Here is a 27,500-nt window from a genome sequence, read left to right on the forward strand (position 1 = left end):
TATCCGGTAGGAGACTCAAAGGAGTCTCTTTGAGTCTCCTACCGGAAATACACCCGGTCATCAAATTATTGGCTCAGGAATGAGTCGACAACTAAAAAAAATCTGTGTAATTGATAGAAAATACGTTTTTTTTTTGGGTGAACTATCCCTTTAAATCGATGCATTTGCAACTGTTTGACGTGGCTATGGTTCCGTATAGCTCTCACATCCATGCAGGAACATAAGACATAAATCCAGCAGTTACCACGGGGGTCATCAAGGAAACAAGGTTGAGGGACCACTGGGATGTGAAACAATAACGGTTGACCTAAACTGAGAAGCTATACTAGTCCAACTGGTCCCCCACTCTGTCTGCTCCCGCAGGAGCTGCTGCGCTCCTCACAGGGCCTGTCGGAGGAGCGAGAGGAGGTGAGGAGGAGGCTGACGGAGGCCACGGACCGGGTGAGGCAGCTGGAGGAGGACCTGCTGGGAGTCACCCAGAGAGGCCTGCAGAAAGAGACTGAGCTGGACTGGTGAGTGGAGGAGAACTGAACACAGCAGTGGTGGAAAAAGTACTCTAATGTTTTACGTGGGTAAAAGTAGAAATACCACAATATTAAAATACTCCGTTACAAGTAAAAGGCCTGTGTTCAAAATGTTACGTAAAAGTACAAAAGTATTGGCATCGAAATATACTTAAAGTAACAAAAGTAAAAGTACTAATGTTTGAAAATAGACAATCTAAAAGCGTTGTGAGCTTATAGATCGATAGATTTTCAAATAGCCTATGTATGAAATAGGGCTAAAGTGGTTAATGTATGTTTTAGAATATAGTAATTTATATCTGCAAAGTAACTAGTAACTACATTTTTCAAATAATTGTGGTGGAGTAAAAGTACAATATTTGCCTCTGAGATGTAGTGGAATAGAAGTAAAAGTATTGAAAATTGGAAATACTCTAGTAAAGTACTTATAATTCAGGGGTTAAAGACCCCTGAATTATTGTGTTGTGTTGAAATGAGGACCCCAGCACTTTTGCTCCGTGCTACTTCCCGAGTAAACAACACTTTACAAATGTGACGGGTGGTTTGTGTGTCCGTCCGTCAGTCTGCGAGACCGTCTGAAGGCCCTGGCGGCAGAGAGGGACAGCCTGGAGAGCCATCTGAAGAACGAGAAGGATGAGCGAGACCTTTACAAGGTGAGACCCACACCGTGGTAAAGCTAAAAGGAGGTAGCTGGAGCTGTAGCTCTTTAGATATAGCGCTGTGTGTGTGTGTGTGTGTGTGTGTGTGTGTGTGTGTGTGTGTGTGTGTGTGTGTGTGTGTGTGTGATGTGTCAGAACTCATAAGGACTACAGAAGGACCAGGACCACAATGGAAACAAGCCCCTCAGGGCTTTATCCTTTTAGCATTATTGTATAACTGTACTTTTTGCAAACTGTTAATAAAGAGTTCAATCAATCAAAAAAGAATGCTCTGAGGTGCTTAGTCCTAGATTGGAAGGGCAGAAGGAGGAGCACTTTTTTTTTTTTTCCGCTCTCACCTCTGAATAAAGAATGGTTTTACACACATGACTTCACTACACGTACATCACTTGAAACTAAGCCAGGTGTGCTGACAGCGAGTGCCTACACCGATCCACAGATGGCCTCGCGTGCCGACGGGGCGTGCTGTCCGAATTGGCAAGCCGTGGTGGATGGAATACGTTTGCATCCGTTTCAGAATTGAGTGAAACAAAACAAGACAGCCTGCTTAATGAGAAGTAAGCCAAAGTGAAAACACAGTGACCCTTAAAGGAATACTTTCTTTTTATCGATTAGTCACACATGGACTTGAATTTGTGGATGTTTTTTTGTTTTTGTCGCATTCCTAAGCCAATAATTTGATGACCAGCGGACCGGTAGGCAGCAGTTCCGGTAGGAGACACAAAGGAGACTCTTTGTGTCTCCTATCGGAACCACTGCCGGTCATCAAATTATTGGCTTAGGAATGCGACAAAATCACTTCAGAGACTGCAGAATGAAAACAGGAGTACAAGTGGCTGAAGAGGTCTAATTGATATTTTCTCCCTCATTTCCCATTGTGCTGGGTCTATACATTTCCCGGGAAATGTAGAGATTTACCGGTCTGTTGGAAACTGTCGACATTTCCCGCTTTCCTGTAACATATGCATTTACTGTACCATATGTTCTCTGTCTGTATTTATCATTCTGACTGCCTATCTTTCTTTTTTCCTGTGCGTCTCTTTCCTGTATGTCTGTTTGTACATCTGTTTTTGTGTGTGTGCGTGCGTGCGTGCGTGTGTGCGTGTGTGCGTGTGTGTGTGTGTGTGTGTGTGTGTGTGTGTGTGTGTGTGTGTGTGTGTGTGCCTGCATGTGTGCCCGGCCTGTCCAGGCCCACCTGCGCAGCACGGAGCAGGAGAACACCAAGCTGAGTGCGGAGCTGCAGATGCTGAAGGCGGTGGAGCTGAACCGCGAGGTGACCATCGCCCAGTTCCAGGAGGAGATGGACAGACTGAGAGGCTGTGTGGTCCAGAGGGACAGTCTGGAGAAAGAGCTGCTGGCATACCGGGCTGACAAGGTAAGAGAGAGAGGCCCGAGGAGGAGGAGGAGGAGGGGAAAGGGTGAAAGAGAAAGAGAGGAAAGTCACACATATATGTATATATACATATACTCTGTATATACTTTTATATCGTCGTTATATTTTTTTGTAAATTAATGCCCTACTGTACACAAAAGTAGCGAAAATAGCCGATCTTGTAGATCAGCGATCTTCGCTAATTTTGACAAATTTTGGAAGTGACAGTGGTTAAGTGTGTCTGTGGTTTTATATATTAAACCAATGAAAAGTATTAACAAGAGCTTGTGACTAAATAATAACTGCATTGAATTAATTGGAAGTTCTCTTTTTTGTTTTACATCTCCTGAAAAGTAACTGTTTCTACCCGACAAAGACGATATATGCCATGTATATATTACACTAAAGGTGTTACAAAAATGTTGAAACCGCGATCGGCCATTTTGTTGCTATCGGCCGTTGAATAAGGCTCGTTTTCACCAAAAAAATAAGAAATCCGAGCTAGATGTGTTTTTCGACAACTCATAACATAGGAGTGGACGGAAGTGTAATTTTTTGGGATGACGTCACATCCGTCCATTCATTTTTTTTGTGTGGAATTGACGTACATCTACGTCAATGGCAGGGAATGTGTCAATATAGGAAGATGTATTGATCATCATTGAAGTTGTTACAAACATAAATCTCTCTCTCTCTCTTTGCTCCCCTTCTTCCCCCCAAGGCGGAGCTGGCCCGCGTGCGCGAGCAGCTCCGTCAGACGGACGACCAGCTCCAGGCGTCCAGGCAGCAGGCGTCCATGCTGGCCGCCGAGCTGCGGGACACGGCCGGCGCCCGCGACCGCAGTGTGGCCGAGCTGTACCGCGCCCGGCTGGAGGTCGACAAGCTGCGCGCCAGCCTGGCCGACGCCCAGGACGAGTGCCTGCGCATGGAGAGCCGGCTGGAGCGCGTCAGGAGCGCCACACACATGGAGGCAGTGAGTCGCCGCTGGGACCGCTACTATTTCACGATGATATTATGATGTCATTAAATTATTATGGCGTTGCATTATGATGTATCATGATGTTACCAGGGTTGCTCCTGGCTCAGAGCGGGCCTTTGGGGGGTGACTACACTACACTACACTCAACAGTAAGCATGATCCATCCTGCGGTGCGACTATATGCACAACAGTAAAGGCAATGAGTCTGTGTTAACGTAATCTAAATCAATGCATGTCTAGCTCAATGAACTTAAGCCAAAAATGGCAGTTCTTCAAGCTCAGAACCCCTCACACTGCGAGGCTTTGTGAGCTTGTAGATCGGCTATTTTCTGCGAAGAGGTTTGGTGTAGAGGGAAAAAAGAGCGGACCAAGTACCAAGCCAAAGGTCAAGTTTACAAAGTATTGAAAGTTTATCTGAAAACACACAATTAACATGAATGTAGTGGTGCTTCATCTTTCTCTCAGCTAAGGGGTCCTTGGCTTGAAAAACGTTGAAGACCCCTGCTTTAAGCCATTCGAAGGGTCAGGTGATTGATTTGTTCATTCAGGCAAATAACAGCTGGTCTTACTTCAGCACCAAGGATGCATAATTTATTCCAAATTCTTAGAGATTTTCCTTTGAGGATACATGGCTTTTATCCAAAGCGCTTTACATAGATTGTGCATTACATTCACACACACACACATTCATACACCGATGGCAGAGGAAACCATGGGTTCAGTGTCTTGCTTAAGGACACTTCGACACTAACTCTGGTGGGAGCCCGGGATCGAACTGGGAACCTCATGGTTCCCATCCGGCCACTCTACACCTGAGCCGCTGCCGCTCCTCTGCTCCCCCCCCCCCCCTCTTCTCCTCCCTGCTCTCTCTCTCTTCTTCCCCCTCTGGCCCTCCGTCTTCTCACCACCACTTCCTCCTCCTCTGTGCAGGCCGTGGGGACCGGCGGCGAGGGGTCGGTGGTGTCGGAGGCGGAGGCCGAACTGCAGAGAGAGGTGGAGGAGCTGAAGCTGCGCCTCCACATGGCCGCCGAGCACTACAAGGAGAAGTACAGGGAGTGCCAGCGCCTCCGCAGGCAGGTGGCCAAGCTCAGCGAGACGCAGGGGGTGAGCGCACAACGCAACGCACACTCCGACACGCTCCCATCAGACAATGAATAAATCATAAGGGAGGAAGAATAATGGATGGCTGTTTTTTACACCCAAGGACTTTTATTCTGAAACAATTGTGTTACTGGGACTGCTGTTGATTCATTGTTGTTGTTGTTGCAGGAGTCAAAGAGGAATGCAGCCACTGAGACGATACAGGAGACAATGATCCCTAGTCCAGAGTCACCCACTGAAGGTTACCTCACACACACACACACACACACACACACACACACACACACACACACACACGCACAGTCACACACACACACACACACACACACACACACACACACACACACACACACACACACACACACACACACACACACACACACACACACACACACACACACACACACACACGCACGGCCACACACACATACACACGCACGCACGGTCATCGAGGTGATGTCAGAGATCCACAAGGAAAACATGCTGTTAGTAGACCCCGTCTTGTAAAGAAAATGTTGGCAAATCTTTGAATATATATATTTTTAAAGCGAACATTTGTAACCAAATATATGACATGAAAAGGTTTGAGCACCACTGACTGACATAGCAACATAAGTTTTTCAGAAAACTGTTCATGGGTTAAAAATGCAAACAAGACATAAAAAAGGACCTGTTGCAGCCATTAGGCCATTAGGACTTACTGCCACCTTACTGACCTTATAGATCTACTAGATTACAAACTGCAATCTAATCTTTTAATCTACTCTGTGTTTACAGAAAGCATCTCTGCCACAGTTCTACGAAGACATATGACAATCACACCACTACTCCTCAGCCACGAAGAACCGCCTGCGCACACCGACGCACACACTGTTACACTAATCGACACGCCCCCTGACACACAAATCGACACAATCTCCGACACACACATCGACTCGATCGCTGACACACACATCGACACGCGCACGGACACAAGCGACGACACGTGCAGCGCCACAGAGGAGGAGGAAGAGGAGAGGCAGGGGGAGGGAGACGAGGAGAGGAAGGAGAGGGCTGAGGGCGAGGAGGACGGAGAGAAGGAAGACCGAGCGGAGGAGGAGGGGAGGGAGAGCCCTCTGAGGATGACGAGCTGGGTGGAGGTGGAGAACGAGAGGAGGAGGAGCGCCGAGGAGAACGAAGAGGAGGAGGAGGAGGAGGAGGAAGGGGAGGGAGAGGAGAGCTCGGGGGAGGAAGAGGAAGAGGAGGATGATGAAGAAGAGGCAGGCAGCACGGCGGAGATGGAGGAGGTGGCGGAGGAGGGGGCAAGGAGCGATGAGGAGGTGGAGAAGGAGGAGCAGGAGACGCGCTGGGTGGAGGAGGAGCTGGCGCAGATGGAGGAGAAGTGGCGGGAGCAGTGTGCGATAAATGAGACGCTCAAGCAACGGCTGGCCTACGAGGAGGAACGCTTCAGAGTGAGTGAAAAAAAAAATGCACATATTCCCATGTTCAGTCTGCAAACATGCTACTGTGACACGGCATGTCAAGATCATGCATATTTCGCATATAATAATGATAATATTATTCTATATATAATTTACGATTCATAATAAAGTGCTGTGAATATCTGTTATCACAATTAGTCAGTGAAATTGTATTTTAAATACCGTAAATTAAACTTGTGTCGAGCTTAAACAATAATCACTCAGAAAGAATGCATGTGTATGCAATTTACTGTGGCCATCCCATGACCCACCTGGCCCCCTGCAGTGACCTACTTATGGGTCATGACCCACAGTTTGAAAATGACTAGTTTTACGGTAGTACAGTGGACTATTTCCTCACGGTTCATAGCTTTTACTATTTACATTTGCAGCTTGCAACTGACAGTCTTATGCACGTTGAGTTACAACCATAGACTCTATGCTCTTAACTGCTGGATCAGCCTGACGCTATAATCAACCCATAATAACAACTCATACAAGACAAACCCACTGTGCTCTGATCCACTCTGACCTTCTGACTGGAAGGCGGCCAGATTCCAATGTTCTCACCGGCTGGGGTTAATATCACTGCCAAGAAGTGACTATCGCACTAAGAGTGCCCTTGAGCAAGGCACTTGAACCCACCCCTCCCCTACGCCCACTAGAGTCAAGAGATGCAAGATTCTTTATGGTTACATCCCATTAAAAAAAGAGTGTAAAACTCTTGCATTATAGCTTCTTGACATTGCAGCAACAAATGCCAAAAATAGCAATACATTAATAACCGAAACAGCAGTATAAATTAGCAAGACAGGGTCTAGTAACAGCATGTTTTCCTTGTGGATCTCTGACATCATGTTGATGACCTCATGTTGATGAGGTAAGTCTTGCCCAAATATGGATGCGCGGAGGGACACCCAAATGCTCCTAGACTGCTCTCTCCTTAGGCGCCACGTCGTAAAAATACAATACACTAGCCATTTCTGCATGCCCTAGCGTGCTAAGCTAAACCTAAGCTAATCTTTGCTGGAATAAATACAGACACACACACACACACACACACACACACACACACACACACACACACACACACACACACACACACACACACACACACACACACACACACACACACACACACACACACACACACACACACACACACACACACACACACACACACACACCCTAAGCAGCATTCCGTTCCTTTGCCATGCATGGGAGGCTGTTCCTAGATCAGTACATTCACTGTAAAAATCACTTCTCTTCTTTGTTGTTTATTTATATTTCTCTCAGTCCTCTGTGGATAATTCATATGTCTAGGTTTATCAGGTTCACGGCACACAGGTCTATGTGTAAAAGTATGGTGCACACACGATCCGGTACCCGTGCACATGCCACATGCCCGCGTGCATCCGCCGCATGTTTGCATGTGCCCGCCCGTCCGCCCGTCCTGGAACGTCATCCCAGCTCGCTCAGTGTTTGATCTGGCCGAGGGGAGCGCGTGTTTATCGGCGCTGTAAATAAGACTGGCCGTCGTCTTTGATAGAGACTCCCAGTCTGTGGGGTGAACGACCCCTGGGCCCGTCAGACCTCGCTAATGGCCCGCAGGCTGACACGGAGTCAGCCGCAAAGAACACCATGCTTTATGACTGTTTACGCCAGCCACCCAGGAGGAGTGGACGGAGGGAGGGAGAGAGAGGGGGAGAAAGAGAGAGAGAGAGAGAACGGACATTGACTCTCACAGACTCCTCTCACCTGAACTTAACCCATTAAAGATGAGCCGTAAATCCCCTGGGAGAGAGAGAGAGAAGGAGAGAGAAAGAGACAGTCAGATGGAGAGATAGAGACTCTAGACAGAGAGAGAGATAGACCGATCATAGATACAAAAGATAGTGGAGCGAGAGTGAAGATGGGAATGGACAGATGGACGGACAAATCTGATGGAGAAAGAGAAACATTGTTCAGTGTGGGAGCTGGAGCCTTTGTAATGGGATGAGATGAGAGGAGATGAGAGGAGGGGAGGGCAGGCAGCCAGCCATGTAAACTATCCCACTGACTCAGGCCTGCTTCAGAGAGACAGAGAGAGAGATTTACTACCATCCCCTGGTCTCTCTCTCTCTCTCTCTCTCTCTCTCACACACACACACACACACACACACACACACACACACACACACACACACACACACACACACACACACACACACACACACACACACACACACACACACACACACACACACACACACACACACACACACACACACACACACACACACACACACACACACACACGCTCTCTCTCACACTCTGTCTTTCTCTATATGCAAACCTATATTTCTGTGGCTTGGATCATGTACACAGTAAAATCCTCAGTGCTCATTTAACTCTCAGAGTTACAACTGGATATATAAACACAGGATTTCACTGTGTGTTCAACAGTTTGTGCCACACATTTAAAAGGCCTTCAGAGGAAATAGAAATCCATCAAGCAAATTAAGTTTTGTTCACTTCTTGTACTAGGGCTGTTCCTCCGATTTTATTTTTCTATATATTACGGTGTTGGATTACATTTCTCACTTTGCTGTGTTGTGTTTGTGTGAATTTACAGATTACTATTTCCTTAACATTTTATATAATTCTTCATCACTTGTGTTTGCCACTGCTGTTCGGAAAATTGCTGTATCAATAAAGTCTATTACTGTTATCATCTTACTATCGCACACATGGAAATGTGTGCAATAGTAAGTGTGCGTACACAAATAATAAATATGAGTGGTCCTGTAGGTACACATGGCGGAGCGAGCCAGTGAGGTGACAGAGCTGAAACGCAGTCTGGCCCAGGCTCTGCAAGACAAGGAGCATCTCCAGGAGGTAAGCTATAGCGGCATCAAGCGGGCAAACAGTCAAAAACTGGTGTTGTGTTGATGATACATAGGTATGAATAGGAGACAGATGGACCCTTAAGACTGACAGACAGATACAGAGATGTCATGCATTGCCCTGTAAAATGGAATGGAATGAAAGGAGTCTGCACACGACCACTTTGTGCAGCAACACAAACGTGACGTGCCAATCCGTGAAGCCGATGGGTTGGGTTGGGAATTATGGCCCACAGGCTCTGCTGTCAAAGTGTCAGGGACTGAGTTGGTCGGAAGGAGAGACACAGGGAAAACTTTGTTGGTTTTAAAATATTGTTCTCTTTTTTTATTTATTTTTATTTCTTTTCTTTTTTCCGTTGTTGCAAATCAAAAGGTTTGATAACACAAAGGAAACTAAATAACTAAACAGAAACTGGACTGAACAACACAACTGAACTGAAAACTGAACTAACCAGAATGACACAGGAGGTGGACATATATAGGGACGGGTCAAACCACTGTTAATACAAAAGGGGGAAAAGACAAAGACTACAATTGAAACACACTCAAAACCCCTGCCCCACCCCATGGTACAGAGGGACTGTGGTGCAGTCCAATTTCTCCAATTAGCTGTAGATCTGGAGCAGCTGATCCCCATTGCTTTGGCCAGCCCATCATGCCCATGTATGTTAGTCAGCACCTCCCACAGAACTGGTAACTCAAAGAAACTCAGTCAAATCAAATGCAAATAAACTCATAGAAAAACAAATAATAAATTATGTCATTTCAACTTGTTAATAATGTCCAACTGAAAATAAACACACTAAATATATAAACCAAAAGGAAGAGTTACCATACATTATAGTCTTTATGTGTGGCTGCTGAGTCAGCCATCACACAAAGACATTTGTGTACTGTATCAGCATAGCCACACCATCTGCAGAAAACGCATCACGTACATACAGTATATGTCAATAGTATGTGCTTCCTATGTAAGTCCTCGTCTCAACCTCCTCTACTTCTTCCTCTCCTCTCCTCACTAATGAATACATCCATACCTGACTCTGTCACCACTGTGCCACGGTGCCATTAAGCAGTGCAAATGCCATGCAGCGTGTCTGTTTCAACCCTCCCAACCTCGGTTTAAATGTTAAACCGCAAAGGAGCGCGCTAATGAACTCATCAGGAGGAGGAGGTCAGGGAAGAAAGGAAGAGGACGGAGACGAAAGGAGTGAAGGAGGGGGCAGAGGGAAGGAAGGAAGTGTGGAGGGGAAAGGGAGGGGAGAAGGAAGCGAGATAGAGCTAGCTCTGGCGTCAGCAGTGGGAGACAGAGTTTGACACTCATTACGGTAATGAGTAGGGTAATGCTTTTGCCTAATGCTTTTGCCTCAGACCTCGCTGCAAAGGGCAGTTGCCACTGAGGTTAACGTAATGCCGCAAAGAAAAACTTTCTTTCTAAGCTCAAACCTCGCTCTCTTGAAGATCTCTCTTACGCGGAGAAAGCTCTTGAGCTGATGCGTGTTTATTAACTTTGCTTTATGTGGATGCCACATACTGTACATCACTGTATACTAGGGATGTTAACAATTAATCTATAATCGATTAATTGCTGTTAAGAATTTACTCTATTAAATCATTTATCGATTATTTTGGGCTAGTGAAAGTTACAGGTATGGTGTGTGTGATATCAAATGTGAACTTACCATAATCACAGTAATCCTTAATCATATTCCATCATATTCAAGGGTTTTGGAGAGAAATGAGACAGACTCCATAGAGCACTGTAGAGGGGAGGTGTGTGTGTGTCTGTGTCCAGCTGATGCTCGTTGACGCTCGTTAATGTTATGTACATCAAGGCAATTATGTTTATGCACTCATTTTCGGTTTTGGAGAAGGAATTTCCTTTTTGTCCTAAAAAACGCTGCTTATCAATTCATCAATTAATCGATCGATAGGGTTATAAACTATCAATGAATGAAGTAATTGATCATTTGCATCCCTTCTGTATACGGCTGTACTTGGCAAATATTGTGCACAGATAAGCTTCAATTTCTGTATTTGACTCCCTCTCTCTCTCTCTCTCTCTGTCTGTCTCTCTGTCTCTCTCTATGTCTCTCTCTCTCTCTCTCTCTATGTGTCCAACAGGAGCTCCAGCGGTACGTGTGCAGACAGAGGGACCAAGAGGCTGGGGTTCATGGAGCAGAGGTCCAGCAGACGGTGGTCCTGCGCTACCCACTGCCCTACCCTCAGGACCCCTCCCCGCCACCTCTTGTACCGTACAGACCTGCCGAGCTGCAGTACGGAAACCCCTACTCCACCGATAACACCCGAGGTACGCCTGTGGGCCATGATCTGTCAGTCTTACTTGTTACTTCAAGATGTAAAAAAAAAAAAAAAAAAGATAACAAATAAATCTTTAACTTGGAAAACAAATAAACAGATTTATTGGCTGAACCTCTATACAAATATTTGATATCTGATCTCGCATTTGTAAGTTACTGCAGTAGTTCTCAAACCTTTTCATGGCAAGAACTGAGAAAGAAATGATGAGAAAGAAATGATATGTATTTGGCCACGGACCCCCATCTAAAAATATTTTGTTCCAGGGACCCCCAGAAGCAAAGATTTCAGTTACAAATGTTCGCTTTAAAAATATATATATATTCAAAGATTTGCAAAAACAAGTTTTCAAAAATAGCAGATCTACGAGCTCATAGCGTGACACTCGGTGCCGCACTATGAGCTTGTATATCTGCTATTTTTTAATAGACCAAGTATAAAATATGGATAAAGGGGTTGAAATGATTGTGACGCTTTATTAACGAATTTTGCTGGGGACCCCCTGGTACCCCCCCAAGGACCCCAAAGTGAGAACCAATGCTCTACTGTATATAAAAGCATCTGCTAAATGCCTAAATTCTATTAAACTCTCCCACCCTTATCTCCATTCTCTCTCTCTCTCTCTCTCTCTCTCTCTCTCCTCATTCTAGTTAATTAGTTGGGTAATAGTACCATTTTTATCTTTTCTCGCCACCCAGATGGGGGTGACGGAGCGCTGTCCCCTGACCAGACATCCCGTCCTCCACCGGAGGCCCCGCCCTGCACACAGCCCTGCGCTCCCCCCATAAACCCCCCCAGCCCCGAGGAGGGCGGTCCTGGGCACGTCCTCGCGCCAGGAGCAGCGTCCTGGGACCAGGGGCGGGTGGTTTGCATCCAGCCCTCCCGTAGCATGAGCCCCCCCGACGGGCTGGAGCACCCCCCGGACGAGCCAACACCCCCCACTGTGAGTCCACCCAGATGCAAAGACAAAGTCACGAAAAAAAAACCTCTCTCCTAAATTTATGAAATGCATTTCTCTATGGAGCAAAAGGAATATATTTCCTCAGCCTTTTCCTTCTGAAACGCTCTACACATAATGGGTAGCCAAGGAGCTCATGTTGCTCTCCCTCTATCCAGTCTGTATCTCTCTTGGTGTTCATGCTGGCTGGATCATGTGAACGGATTGCTTCACCCCCACCGCCACCAGAGAGTTGAAGCATTGAGCTCATTTACATGAAGCTCTAATTAGCGTCACTCTCTCTGAGCCTGAGAGAGAGCCTGGGATCCCGTAACGAGGGCTAGGAGAGGCTAATTGGGAGAAATTAGGCCGGGCTCTGTAATCAGTTAGTGCAAGATGTGCGTGCAAATGCAAACTTCACTACAAACACACGCATACTGCTTTTAAAATGCACAGCAGCACAATTAACAGCTGTCATTACTAAATTATGCAGATAAAAAGGAACTAATAATATTTGTTTTACATCTACGGGTTGTATGAATAGTCCGTGGTCCAGTTTCAGCTTTAAGTGGGGGGTCCAGGGACCCTCAAGGTTCCTTAAGGGGGTCCAAATGGACCATACAGGTCTGTATCTCAGAGTTACGGGGGTCCTTGAAATTAAAACGAGAACCACTGGTGTAGTTTGAACGGTCAGTGGTCTAATGCGAGCGGTGAGTTGTCCAGTTTGAAAGATCAATGGTCTTGTAAAGGACTGGCCCAATAGGCGGCTGGAAACAGCACAGAGTCAGGTGTAAATTGCAACCAAAGTGCTTTTATTCATCCAAAGTGTACAGGTTAAGGGCATCAGCAGCGGAATGTGGCATGGTGGTCGGCAGCTCCACGTCCTACAACTAAAACTGAGTATGTTTGTTTCTGGCAGCCTTTTATACTCAGCTGAGCCAATCAGTGTGAGTCAATCAGTGTGGGTTCAACCATGTTGCAGGTTACTCCAAACATGCAACAAATCTAACCCACACATTCAATTAAAACATCTGAATCGATAACCCTAGCAAAAACATATAACTTAAGTACCCTATGGCAAAATTTTGTCTTTTTATTTTATACTGTTTAGACTGGTGATAGGTTCTTGGTTTACCTATGATCCTAGATTACTATCTCTATGCATTTGATGTATTACCTCGTGTTTACCGTTACTGTAAATCGCTCTGGATTAAGAGTGTCAATTTTAGGCGAAATGCCTAAATTGTAAATTGTCTTGTTTCAATGGTTAATCAAGTTTGAATGATCGATTCAAACCATTTGTATGCATATACATGAACATATATTTGTACATAACTGTCCAAAAGATAAAACAATAAAGCTTGTGTGCGTGTGTGTGTGTGTGTGTGTGTGTGTGTGTGTGTGTGTGTGTGTGTGTGTGTGTGTGTGTGTGTGTGTGTGCGCGCACGTGTGTGTGTGTGTGTGGCGGCCATAGGTGGTTGATGCGGCCCAGCCACCATGTGATCACCTTGCGTCCAGCAGACGCAATGATGCCCGGCGCAGCTTCTGTTTTGATTCCAGGTAACACACATGCACATGACTACACACATGTACAAACATAGGCCTCCACAGAAGTGCCCAAAGAATTTCTCACATTGTCTCTGTAGTATATAAAGAGCTATGTCCCCTGATCTCACCCCCTGTCCTCTCCTCTGTCATCCCCCTCCCAGCAACGACGTGCACAGGCGCTGCCCGCTGTGCGAGGTGATCTTCCCGCCGCACTTTGAGCAGCGCAGCTTCGAGCAGCACGTGGAGAGTCACTGGAAGGTATGCCCAGTCTGCTCCGAACAGTTCCCGCTTAACTGCCAGCAGCAGCTCTTCGAGAGACACGTCCTCACACACTTTGACGGCCACGTGCTCAACTTTGACCAGATTGAGTAGCCCCTCCCACTCCGGGGTGGGCGGGGTTTAAGTCGGGCAGGGTTGGTGGGTGCGGTTTGGACACCGAAAGGACAATCTAAAAAAAAAATGTGTTCACTTGGACTGGGTGTTTTTCGAAAGCAGATCTTGACTCAGTTTGCTCTGTTCGTATTCAATCATTAATATGGCAATCCTGACACAGAGTAGAAAAGGACCTCATCCGCCAGTGAAAAGGACTGAATTGATTTTTCTTTTCTTTTTTGTTTTAGAAAAGTGTAGTGTCAAAGGGACCATAGAGACAGGGCTAGCACCGGACTGTCATGGCTAGGGATGGGGATCGAAACCCGGTTCTATAAGTATCCAGTTCAGAGTATCTGAAAACCTGAAAATCACACACTTCAATATTTAGCAAGTTTTGACCAAACTTAAAATGTGTCACTTGCCTTCTGTCTGATATAATAATATTTGGAGGGCCTAGAGTTGTCTTCAATGAAAACTAAATATGATTTAACATACGTCAACTTCTTTCTGATTGTTAAGCCGTATCGAATATGGTATCAGTAACAGTCAAAAGAAACGATCCCCAATCCTGGTCTTGTTATGTCTCTATATGAACATCCTCTCTCTGCTTCAAGGCGTTATAGTGCCATCATCACTGCATGAATATATACAGTAGCTCATTCAGAGCAAAACATAACGATAAACTTTCCACCTTTGAAACAAAAAGACCAAGTAACTGTTAGTAAAAGAGTCCCGCTACATGTCAGGTCACCGTCCTGAAGGTGGAAGTTTCCTTGTTGGGAGTCAGCTCAATTGCTTCATCATTACACAATAAAGTAGGGTTTGCCAGTGAAAAGCAGTCGGTCAATCATTAGTCAAGACGTTGCTTCATATTTGGTACTTTGACACTGACAAGCTTAGAGAGGACGTAGGGTGGGTTGGATACAAAGCTGCTTCTAAGCACAAATCAGTATTGGATACATTTGAATGTGTTTTTAACAGTCTGATTCTGTATTTGTGTATGGAAGCACCATGTCTGTCCGTGTGTGTGTGTGTGTGTGTGTGTGTGTGTGTGTGTGTGGGGGGGGGGGGTATTGAAAAGTGATAGGGGGTTCTATCGACTTGAATGGGAAGCGATCTCAGATCCCTACCAGCCACTGTTCTACTACTGTGTACAATACAATACTCTACAAGCAAAGACGTCAGACGTCTTAAAAGAGAACAGCACTACATTTTGATTTATCTGCACTAAATAAGGCTTTATTCTGAATGTACTGTATAGTATATATATATATATATGAAAGAATTATAAGATACTGTATGGAGAGTCCTGTGTGAGCTCTTGTGACCGCGCCCCCGACCTCCCCTTTGATGTGTTTCTTCTATAGTAATGGCTGAACGACGGACCAATAGTTTTTACTTACTGGCGTGCACTTCCTGGTCTTCAGTGCCAGCGTTTAGATTTGATTTGTCACATGCTCATACGTGTACTGTATGTGCAGTGAAATGTTTAGGAGGACTGGACTGAGCGCTTTTGTTTTACTGTGGAGGTTTTGTAAATGCCTTTGGCAGACCGAAAGGCTACGGCAGGATGCAAAGTTACAGGCACTTTCATGAAGTACTTTGATATTTGTGTTGAATCTAGAAATGTGATTTTCTTTTAAATGTTTTTTTTTTTTTTTTTCATGGTCCATTTCTGTCCCTGTGTGTGTGTGTGTGCGTTTGTATGTATGTGCGCTGAACCCGTTCTCAATCTCAACTACCAGATTATTCTAATTCTGCTTGTCTGATACTGTACTGCCATTTCAAGGTGACCACTGACCGTGTCGTATCCAGGCTTTCAAAAGTTCCATAAAACGCACCATAATTACAACTTAGTCAAGTGTGTGTGTGTGTGTGTGTGTGTGACGTGTGTATGTCAAGTCCCAGTCGAGCTGTTGTCGTGTGAGAATGCAACTGGAGGTTTTAACGTGTATTGCAAAAGGTCTTTATGAATAAAGTACGCTTCGTTTAACTCTAAATCAATGTTCCTCAACCTTCTTGGGCCAATATCCAGGTCCCTTACCGCCCGCCAACACCCGATTAAAATGTAAGCTTTATTTTTGTTGAGTATAGTGCTGCTTATATAATTTAGAAAACATCTTATCGATTTCCAAATATCACATTTTACATTAAAATGGATGGTTAGTATGTGATTATTATGTAATTTTTAGCCTACTTCCCAGGGAGAGTAAAACAAGCCTTTTACGATTTTAACTGGAATTGTACTGCATATACTAGATGTCAGGCCCTGTCACATCAGGTCGCTCTTACAGCACTGAATGGCAGGGCTGTCATGGCCCTGTCACAGGCCCTGTCATGTTACCATAGTACCATGTTAATACTAGCCCTTTCACAAGGATGTCAGGCCCTCAATCAGCCTGTGTGAGTCAATCAGTATCATGGTTAGTATCATGTCAGTATCATAGTTGGTATCAAGTCGGTATCATAGTTGGTATCAAGTCGGTATCATAGTTGGTATCAAGTCGGTATCATAGTTGGTATCAAGTCAGTATCATAGTTGGTATCAAGTCAGTATCATGGTTAGAATCAAGTCAGTATCATAGTTGGTATCAAGTCAGTATCATGGTTAGAATCAAGTCAGTATCATAGTTGGTATCAAGTCAGTATCATGGTTAGAATCAAGTCAGTATCATAGTTGGTATCAAGTCAGTATCATGGTTAGAATCAAGTCAGTATCATAGTTGGTATCAAGTCAGTATCATGGTTAGAATCAAGTCAGTATCATAGTTGGTATCAAGTCAGTATCATGGTTAGAATCAAGTCAGTATCATAGTTGGTATCAAGTCAGTATCATGGTTAGAATCAAGTCAGTATCATAGTTGGTATCAAGTCAGTATCATAGTTGGTATCAAGTCAGTATCATGGTTAGAATCAAGTCAGTATCATGTCATATCATGGTCAGTATCATGTCATGATACTGACCATTTATACAGCATATACATTAGGCTTTAGTAGCCTTTCTAGACATGCTTCCACCTGTACAAGCTCCATTTAACACTTCAAATCTAGCCAATCTTCCATCATCATCCCAATAAAAAACATCCAACTAAACACAATTTAGAAACCACGCCTTATTTGACTGCAGTTAATACAAAAGTCGAGGATGAAATGAAGAAAATGTAGCCTCGTCATTCATTTGAAGCATCCCATGTCTACACACCTTAAGAAATAAACACAACTAATTATATACAGCTTTTCATTTATTTTCCTGTTTTTTTCTCAAATGTTTCCTGATTACATGTATGAAGCAGCTTCTTTTGTAGATAGAAAGACAGTCTGACATCACGTACAAGTCACTCTCCTCATAACCCACTCCCCCCCCCCCCCCCCCCCCCCATTCCCCATACAAAAAAAAGGAAACATCGGTCTCCACGTTGACATACGAAAATATATAATTTAAAAGCACTTGACAGACACACGTTACAATACATTCACTGTACACAGTATGAGTCCAAATCCCTCCCTCCCTCCCTTTCATGCACATGGCCTCCACCGCTCCCCCCTCCCCCCCCAACATGTCTTAATACTGCGACTGGCCCTCGTTATTAGTTGTGTCCTAGCTGTTGCCATAGCGGCAGTGGTCTGCGGTGGGAGAGGGGATGTTTTTTTTTTACGAGTGTTTGACAGACCCCCTCCGACTCTTTGTCTCCACTCTAATCCCCGACACGCAAACTCACTCCCTGGGCCGTGAGGTATGGCAAGGACACCCGAGGGTAAATAGAAGAAGAAAAAAAAGGTTGTCGGTTACACGCAAACACTGCTGCTCACAACTATCTCCTTCTGGGCAGCTCTCTGGTTAGTAAAGCCCGACCGATGACCGATTTTTGGGCCCCAAACACGGATACTGATGGTAACAGATGACATTTTGTCAAAAAGTGCTACATTTTTTAATCAATTAAAAAAATCTATTTGACATTAAACTTAGAAGCAACATTTTATTTTTAACACAAACTGAACTTTTTATTTGATTTAACCTCTTAAGTTCAATAAAAAAATATTTGATCATTTTCGCCTATAATGATTGGGACACATCAGCTGCATAATTGCAAATATCGATGTTGTAAAAAAATATAAAGTCAAATAATGGCCGATATATATCGGTCGGGCTCTAACACTGACTTTGCCATGATGAGCTCAGTTACTGCCGTGGCGATAAACTTATAAGTAAACTTTGTGCTTGTAAAATTTGGGTATACCACCTATTGTATTGGCCACTTGCCATGCTTGCCTATGACAACAACAGCGGACTTGTGGAGGAGTGGAGGGTGTGTGCATGTGGGAGGTCACTGCACTATACCCATCAACAAAATTACAGAATATAGAAATGTTTCCGGCACTGAACCATTGGAAAGTACAAAAAAAAAAGTCCATGATGGGGGAAATGACATCATGAATGGGTCTTGGTATGGGCACTGCATTGTTTTTTTCCCCTCTGGAGGCAACAAACGATGCGATCATTGGCCACTGCAACGCAGTGTGACACAATTCTACCTCCGCTCTCCTGCTCTGCAGGAGCTCCAAAGTGACAGCCTGGCACAGAAAACATGACAGCCACAGAACAACTATGTAGCACTGGAACACAGAGAGGAATAACACTATTGGGCCAACGGACCCAAGATACTGCAAAGAAGACTTGGCTACAACAGTGGTTCTCAAACAATTTTCACGTCAAGGACCCCTAAATTGACACGTGTTTTGGCCATGGACCCCCATTTTGAGAAGTACTTTATGCCAGGAATCTCCAAGAGAACATCTGTCAACATTTCTCATGAACAGCCGATCTATAAGCTCATAACGCTGTGATTGCGTTAAGTTGCGAGCTCGTAGATCAGCCATTTCTCAAATAGGCCAAAGATAAAATGGGGCTTTAAGTGTTTAAACTGTTCCTCATTTTGCAGGGGACCCCATGGAACCCTGGCGGTCCCCGCCTCCCCGGACTCCCCTTTGAGAACCACTGGGCAACTAAAGCAATGTACGCTCACAACTTGTGCGTGCACACACACACACACACACACACACACACACACACACACACACAATGTACTGGAATGCTGTGATCTACAATGAAAGGTTGTAGATGGTAATCTCTTGAAAAATACAAATCAACTCGTCCCCCACACCTACAGTACATGATACATCCCTTAAACACAGAAAGCATGCATGAAAGAAAAAACATTCCGTCCATTGATCCAGACATTTGGAGGCGCCGTTAAAAAAAGATCGGCGACATACATTTTCAGCCTCCTGGATGAAGACCAACTGTCTCCTAAAGTCCCCCCCCCCCACCCGCACCTCCACCCCCATCCCTCCCTCCCTCCTCAGGCACATGGTATGGTCAGTGTTTGGCAGTGATGAGCTGTTGGCAACAATCATGGAAAAATGAGAACAATTAGAAAAACAACAACTCTTGGCAACTGGAGCAAAACAGCATGATGCTTAGCCCCGTTTCAAGGCCAAATCTGATGAACACAGCACTGGGGATTCCCGGACCAGGAATCCTGGTGTGGAAATGGTGAGAACGTAAGTTATGGAAACATGAAGATGAATCGTCATCTGTGAAGGACATTAAAAAAAAAAAGATTCTGTTGGACCTTTAGCAATAAAATATCATTGAAATGAGCATCCTTCCCTGAACGCCGATAAAAGAATCTCACTGTAGGATTCACCCCTAGATAAAATTCAAAGATTCAAAGACTTTTATTTGTCACATACTCATGTGTATGAGCAGTGAACCCTAATGGTACACTCCTCACCTGGGACAGTTAACGCCTAATTTCTGCTCCGCTGCACGACAGCGTCGCAATGCCAAAAATACTTTCAGCGCACGACGCCATTGTGCGACTCAAGTATGAATCGGACTTAAGTCGCTCAAGCCAGCCCTATCCCTCCCACACTCTTTGAATGCTCCAGAGACGGGTCAGTAATTCCACCCGGGTAAAAGGATGAGAAGAGGAAGCCGTCTCCTTCCAATGGAAGGTGACAGCTTCTTCTTTCTGAAAGAGTTGAACCCCAAATGTCCATTTCTGCTTAAACAGTAGGCTAGCTAGGCTTCGACTGCTTCGTTTTCCAGTTGGGAGTTATTTACGCGACCGCCCCAAGGCCAAACGGAAGCGGCGTGTAGGCGGAAGCATTTGGAAATTGTGGGAGTCAAACGCATCTGTCTTGAGAGACTAGAGAGTTGTGAAGGCCATAACTGAGTGGGCAGAGAGGCTGTCTGGGAATCAGAATGTACCCAGTTCACCCCCGCCCCCCCCCCCCCCCCCCATGTCAAAATGTCAAAATGCAAGACACTTAATAGCGCCCCGCCCACTGCTCCTAATATTTAGGATGGGTAAAAGTAATTTTCACCTGTGTGCAATTGTACGGTGAATACAAATCCCCCAAAGGAGTCGGTACACAATTATTATCTCTCTGTGGCACTGAGACCCAAAATTGGCCGAGATGTTTTAAAAAATGGGAATATCGTGTTATTGTCTTGGCATTACGGGAAGTACTGAGGGAAGAATGCTGCTGTAGTGTCGGACTGAGGCAACACTGGTCATCTCAGTCAATAAGGAATGAAAAGGAACACTTTGACAGATAATAAAACACACGAGGAAAAAAAATACACGCGATACCTAAAACATGAAAGAAATATATAAAATAAAGCTTGGAAATAAAGTGTAACTATTTATGTATATGCTCATGAATACTTATATTTCTTTTTTATATACAGATACATATCTATGTTTTATATATCGATAGATCTATTTCTTATATCCTGTATAAGTTAACTCTTATGGGCTTAAGCCCACTGCACTGCCCCCCTCCCTCCCTCCCTCCCTCCCTCTCACACACACAGGGAGTTCTATTTCTATTTGTAGACCAACGGCAAAAAAAGGGGGCAGGGCTTAGTTGCATTTCCTCTTCCTCCCGCTCGCTTTGCGTTTCTCGCTTCCTTTTTGTTTTTTGTCTTTTTCTCTCTTGTTGTTTGTTTTTTACAGTTAGCACCTTTACGCGAGTAAAATGAAAAAAAAAAAAAAAAGGTGTGATAGCATATACGAATGTGCAAATGTACAACATTGAAAACTACAAAGATACGTCATTCAAAAGTACAAAGTGATATAGATATATATATATATAAAATAAGAACGAAAAAATAAAAAGATAACGTAATACAAGGCAAAGAGTAAAACAAAATAAAAAACTTAAAGCATGCACTTGATCCTTTAGTGTGTAGGAGTGGGTGTCGGGGGGGGGGGGGCAGGGGGGGTTGGGGTAAGGTGGGGTTTAGGAATGCTTGGGTTGGGGCTTGGTTTCGGGTGCAGCTCCGCACGGCCTTTCAGCCCTGCATCTTGCGCAGGATCTCGGTGGAGACGGGCGGATGGAAGGTGATGGTATGGTGCCTCAGGCCCTGGGAGGTCTTGTAGCTCTTCCCACAGCGGCACTTGAAGGGCTTCCTCACGCGGATCTGGGTGCGGTGGCCGTTCTTGGCGTGGTATTTGATACCGTTCACATTCTGGGGAGGACATGGCAAGGAAATACAGGAAAATACAGGAAAATGATAAAAGAATAAATTTACAATTTTACTGAATCAAAAAAAAAAGAAAAAAATGGCCACATATATCAGTCATCAATTACGGAATCAGTTCCAACAGTCCCATATTGATCAGGCACAACCGCCGAACTGGTATTACTACGGGCGAAAATCTAATGTCACGATATTTTTTAATATACCTCAATATCAATATTGCGATGGTATACATATGTCAAAATGATTTCCCTTCAAACATTTTCTAAAATGGAGAAAATAGCTGATCTAAGCTTGGATGTGAGCTCGTAGATTTGCCATTTCACTATTCTTGAAACAGTTTAAACTTGAAGCATAAAACTGATTAAAACCAGGAATAGAAAACACTTTGTGCCATATCGTGCCATTACAATATCCGAAATCCCAGAGGGTATCTAATTTCCGATTATGATATCAATATAATATTGATATATTTGCCCCGCCCCAGTACCAAACAGACCCATATTGAAATGGTAGAACACCTTGTATCTCTTCTTGCAGCCTGGCACGGGGCAGGCGAAGGGCTTCTCCTCTCCGCCGTTCATGCACATGGAGCTGAGGATGGACTCGGAGCTGATGGCACTCTCTGTGGTCCACGACTCATCACTGTCAGACTCCTCGTAGTCCACCTCTTCCTCATCGTACTCGCTGCCTGCGGAGATTCCACACACAAAGCACTTTGTTTAGTCATCGTATTAAACCACTTCTCTGCTATATTCACTGTTTCTTATATGTTTTTTAATGTATGGAATTCTTCACAATAATTTTATTTTTATGAGACATAAAAATAGGGATATTTACTCACGACCCATAAAAGTGGGTATTTGACCCAAAAATGGGTCCCGAGCAACCGTTTGGGAAACACTGGGTTAGCGGCTAGAATATGACTGGAAAGCACCCTGCAGGAGTCTGATGCGTGTGTTGGGGGACACTGTGTGTGTGTGTGTGTGTGTGTGTGTGTGTGTGTGTGTGTGTGTGTGTGTGTGTGCGTGCGTGTTGGGGGGTGTTGGTATATCAAAAGGCTGGGGGTTGGCACCGAGAAAGAGATCATTAAGTGGGAGTGATCCTCATCGCTGAGCCTGGAAAAAGTGCTTTGCTAAGAGCAGAACATTTTCCATTCACACATGCGCCCGCACACACACGCACATCCAGATACCACATTACTAACATGCACAGGCAGCAACAAAGAGCAACACACTCACACACACGCGCACACACAAACACACACACGCACACACTCTCTGACCCCCCACCATTTCACAGGAAATGCTGCACCTCAGCATGAGGAAATGGATGGCACCCTGGCACATGTTGAAAGTAGGTGTGCGTGTGCGCGTGTGTGTGTCATTATACTTGAGGGCCAAATCTACACACAAGTAAAGTAGAATTAGCTAAATACACTGGTCCTCACAAGAGAAATGGTTGTTGATATTGATATTGTTGGGTTTACGATTAGTTTTAGGGGTTATGCCTGATTTGTACTACTAAGTTATGCACCAGTGTCACGCACTGAAATGAGCAGATCCACAAGCTCACACACTGCAATCGCTCTGTGACACGTTCTAAGCTTGTAGATCAGCTTATTTTCGGTGCGCGACACCGGTGCGCAAACCGAATACAACTCAGGCTTCAGGGTTGGCGTTAAAGAAATGTGGATGTCCTCACAAGTATAGCAATACAATACAAACGTGTGTGTGCGCGCGTGCGCACATGCATATTCCTGTTTTTGCACATAAGCCCAGACCTAACGCTATGCTCACCACCATTTGGGCTGGAATTGGACATCTGCTTTTGGGCCGGGGAACACGGGGTCCCAGGCCAACGCACAGCGTGACAGCTGCCGTGTAATTAGCAGAGTGTTGAGCGGCCTGCTCACTGCACAGCTCCACACAACACCAACAATGCATACTAGGGGCGTCACCATTACACATTTAAGTTGACGATTAATTGTGACTCAAATAATTGCGATTTGGCATTGGAACATTGGAATATATGATGAATAACATTTTTATTTCTGTTTGCCTTTTAGGCTTCGTGATCAAAAATTGCACAGGGCAGATATGACAATTAACTTAAATGTACAAAGACATTATTGACATATTGTATAATTTAATAAATGTAGAAATAGCTGATCTACAAGCTTACAACGCGTCACAAAGTGTCTGCCGTTTCTGTTTCTTTTAATATTTGAAAATGTATGAACATTTTTCAACATGGAAACGCTTATAACAAAAAATGATTGCGATTAATCTCAAATAATTGCGTTTAGACGATTATGTAATAATAATTGTGACAGGCCTACTTTACACTGGGCTCCATTCATCTCATAGTCATCATCAATACTGGACCAGGGCAATAATGTAATAATGTAACCAAATGGGTTACATTTGTCCATTTGGTTACATTTGTACACTACAAATTGATGAATGAATCACTGGGGATTTTACTGTGTGAGAAATAATAATTCTCATTGAGAGCTGAAAGAGAGAAGTAATTGAAAAAGGAGGAGCTATTACAAGCAAAACGTTGTGAAATGTTAATTGAGAAAGAACTGAAGTCGACAGTTTAATGGACTATTGATTACAGGTCAATAATGTGTTTGTGAACTTGGTCATTCTTCTGCATAATGAGTACATTTGGTACTTAGTATATCTTGGCATAAATACTTTTGTACTTAGTTTGTTACTTTTGAATACAGAACTTTCACTTGTGACAAATATTTCTACATGGTGGTATTGCTACTTTTACTTAACCACATGAACCCTAGTCTCCCTATTCTCGGGCGAACATTCATGTGGTTAATCTCCATGAATTAAAGGCTTCATGGGGTGTGTAATTGATAGAAAATAAGAAGTTTTTTGTGTGAACTACTCCTTTAAGTGACTAAGCAAAAAAACTGAGTACTTCTACCACCACTGCTCCCACACTACACCACCATACACACCCAACCATACTTACTGTATATACAAACATACAGACACGCTGACACAGGAAAACACGTGGAAACACACACACACACACACACACACACACACGCACACACCTGCGTTACCTGTGGGCGTGCTGCTGCGGAAGGAGGAGGAGGGGGTGATGGGAGGAGTGACGGGGGGCGTCAGGTTACCGCTGGTGTGGCGAGGGGGCGTGGCCGTGCTGTTCCTGGACATGCCCCCCGTGATGGACAGGGACAGCTTGGGCGCCTTCTTCTTCATGGTCTCCTGCTCCCGGCGCGCCGCGTCCGTCATGAACCTGACACACACACACACACACACACACACACACACACACACACACACACACACACACACACACATAACCCATTAACCCATTCAATCCAGGAACGCATTTGTGTCATTTTAAGATTTCTTTGGCTATTAAAAAGCTCATAGTTGTAGATCTGCTATTTTTGAAAAATCGTGAAGATTTGTGCAAATCTTTTAATATATATTCTACAAATGTCTTCTAAATCCTAACTTTTTTTGAAAAAAACTTATGTTGCTGTAATATCAGTGGTTCTCAAACATTTTCATGTCAAGGACCACCCAAAATGAAATGTATTTGGCCGCGGACCCCCATCTCAAAATATTTTGTTCCAGGGACCCCCCCAGAAGCAAATATTTGAGTTAAAAATGTTGTCTTTAAAAATATATATATTCAAAGATTTGCACAAATTTTCACACGTACAACTTGTACAATGAACTTGTATATCTGCTATTTTTGAATAGCCAAAGAAATCTAAAATGAAAGAGATGCGTTCCCGTATTGAATGGGTTAAGACCGGGAAAGCATCTGTGTCATTTAAGATGTTTGCGTTGGCTATTCAAAAATAGCAGATGTACAAGCTCACCAATCCTGCAAGCTTGTACATCTGCTATTTCTGAAAAAAAAAATTAAATCTTGAAAGCGTTTAAAAAACGTAATTCTCTTCTCTTCTGGGCATCCCACTTACTCGGGTACAGTATGTTAATCCTCCTAGAATTGTATAAACCTCTGAGACCAACATGTGGTGAGACCAAAAAAATGTACCTAACAGCGAAGCCCATTTTTCGCCTTCCCCAACTGTTAGCTGTTTATTAGCGTTTTTATGTCAAAGAATGTTGCCATGGTTACGGCTGCCCAGTTGTGGGATGGCCCCGCGAGGTATGGGATGAATGATCGAACTGTGCATGCGTCGAATCCACAGACCCACTGTGTTACACGGGACACGGCATAACCCCACATTTGCATCTACTTTTGCCTGCGCACTTCACCGGGTATGGACTAGTAAAATATAACTAGCACATCTGCAGTGGTTTCCTTACTTATCAATTGAGACATGTTTCAACCCTGGTGACTAAGACACTGACTAGTTGACAATGTCAATAAAGTTATTTGCTGTCCAAGCTTAACACAGCCGAGCGCTCCCTACCCCTGTTCCAGACAATCAGAAGCAGATTATCGCGTACTGGATTGAACACTGGATTCGCTGACATCTTTATTGTAGTTCGGACATTGTTGCAGTTACCCCTCTCCATCAAGAGAGGGAGACAACGGACATAAATCGTGAATAAAAGTAAATAAACCTTATTGCTCACTCACACACACACACACAGGATAAATACCATGAAACGTAAGCTTATAGCGGAACATCATCCTATATTAAAATAGGCTTAAGGGAGGTCCGGCCGGCTGGCCGGAGGGCAGGCGGATCACATCGTCACGCTCATGTCACCATAGCCAGTTCCCAATGCAGGTACGCCCAAATATGGAGTGTATTGTCTAACCTCAATGTGTCGTCATGGCATCAGGCGCAAACAAATCAGTCACCACTAAAGAGGGCATGCCCATATATGGACATATACTGACGACATCAGGGATCTCCATATATGGGCATCAAAGGGACGAGGACTGACAGATACAGAGATGTCCATATATGAGCACATCAGTCAGATCGGTGGTGAGAGGGCTGCGTAGCGGCCCGAACCTCTAGTTTGTTCAAAACACTTCAGAATAGTCTTTAAATCCTGCGATAAACCGGGCTGAACACTTGCTCGAAATGCAAAAAATATGGCTCTACTAAATGTTCTATATTTATTTATTATATTCCTTCTTTGCTGCATTGTGCTTGTGTGAAACTTACGGCAACGAAGCAAATCAGGTTCCTCTATATATATATATATAAATGAATAGTAGCACAATAACAAAATAGGTAATGGTGTTATTGTTATTTGTGGCATGTTACGGCTGTTCTGTGGTCTTGCTGGTACAGAGGGAGATGAGGAGACAAGGTCGTTCTTTGAACTCCTCCTGTGTGAAGTCATCTCAACATGGTACAATAAGTAGAGATGACATTTACAGTCTCACCACTTGAACACTTACCACAGAAATAAACGCTCTCTCTCCCACACACCCTTTCCCCCTCTCCCTCTCTGCCTCTCACTCTGTCTATTCCTCCCATTGGCTCTCACTCCTCTCTCTCCCCCTGCATCTCACTCCTCTCTCTCTCTCTCCCTGTTGTCTTTCTCATCGTTCTCTTGGAATGATTTAATAGTGGTTGAGTAGGACATGAGACATCGGTACACCGCACTCTCACTCACTCACACAATAATGCGAATGCTGCTGGCTCTGTACAGTGTGTGTGTGTGTGTGTGTGTGTGTGTGTGTGTGTGTGTGTGTGTGTGTGTGTGTGTGTGTGTGTGTGTGTGTGTGTGTGTGCAGGAGTGATTGTGTTGTGTGGTTTTGTCTGCTGGTACAGGGATGACTCACCACCATGTCTA

The 27,500-nt window shown here is 44.4% G+C and overlaps 2 protein-coding genes across 3 annotated transcripts in view; one reads left to right on the plus strand and one right to left on the minus strand.

Moving 5' to 3' along the window:
- The window catches only part of tax1bp1a (Tax1 (human T-cell leukemia virus type I) binding protein 1a), a 29,665-nt gene extending 14,468 nt beyond the window's left edge, over positions 1 to 15,197 (plus strand). Inside the window, exons 6-18 of the mRNA XM_084080382.1 lie at positions 364 to 512; positions 1,087 to 1,177; positions 2,373 to 2,558; positions 3,277 to 3,528; positions 4,465 to 4,638; positions 4,804 to 4,876; positions 5,413 to 5,774; positions 5,871 to 6,086; positions 8,886 to 8,972; positions 11,105 to 11,291; positions 11,998 to 12,242; positions 13,711 to 13,796; positions 13,946 to 15,197. Of these exons, the coding sequence (XP_083936508.1) occupies positions 364 to 512; positions 1,087 to 1,177; positions 2,373 to 2,558; positions 3,277 to 3,528; positions 4,465 to 4,638; positions 4,804 to 4,876; positions 5,413 to 5,774; positions 5,871 to 6,086; positions 8,886 to 8,972; positions 11,105 to 11,291; positions 11,998 to 12,242; positions 13,711 to 13,796; positions 13,946 to 14,156 (2,319 nt within the window). The 3' untranslated portion in view covers positions 14,157 to 15,197. The remainder of the gene's footprint in view (positions 1 to 363; positions 513 to 1,086; positions 1,178 to 2,372; positions 2,559 to 3,276; positions 3,529 to 4,464; positions 4,639 to 4,803; positions 4,877 to 5,412; positions 5,775 to 5,870; positions 6,087 to 8,885; positions 8,973 to 11,104; positions 11,292 to 11,997; positions 12,243 to 13,710; positions 13,797 to 13,945) is intronic.
- Positions 15,198 to 20,485: 5,288 nt separating this feature from the next.
- jazf1a (JAZF zinc finger 1a) overlaps positions 20,486 to 27,500 on the minus strand; it is an 18,541-nt gene continuing 11,526 nt past the window's right edge. Inside the window, exons 3-5 of one of the 2 annotated variants that reach the window (XM_084080604.1) lie at positions 24,800 to 24,993; positions 22,230 to 22,399; positions 20,486 to 21,696 (exon numbers count right to left, since the gene is read on the minus strand). In XM_084080604.1, coding sequence (XP_083936730.1) covers positions 21,520 to 21,696; positions 22,230 to 22,399; positions 24,800 to 24,993 — 541 coding nt within the window. In that variant the 3' untranslated portion in view covers positions 20,486 to 21,519. Of the gene's footprint in view, positions 21,697 to 22,229; positions 22,400 to 24,790; positions 24,994 to 27,500 lie in introns of both variants that reach the window. The other variant, XM_084080603.1, reaches the window with a different exon arrangement.

Source organism: Gymnoscopelus microlampas (assembly GCF_963454915.1).
Source record: "Gymnoscopelus microlampas genome assembly, chromosome: 15".
In the NCBI taxonomy this organism is placed as follows: Eukaryota; Metazoa; Chordata; class Actinopteri; order Myctophiformes; family Myctophidae; genus Gymnoscopelus; species Gymnoscopelus microlampas.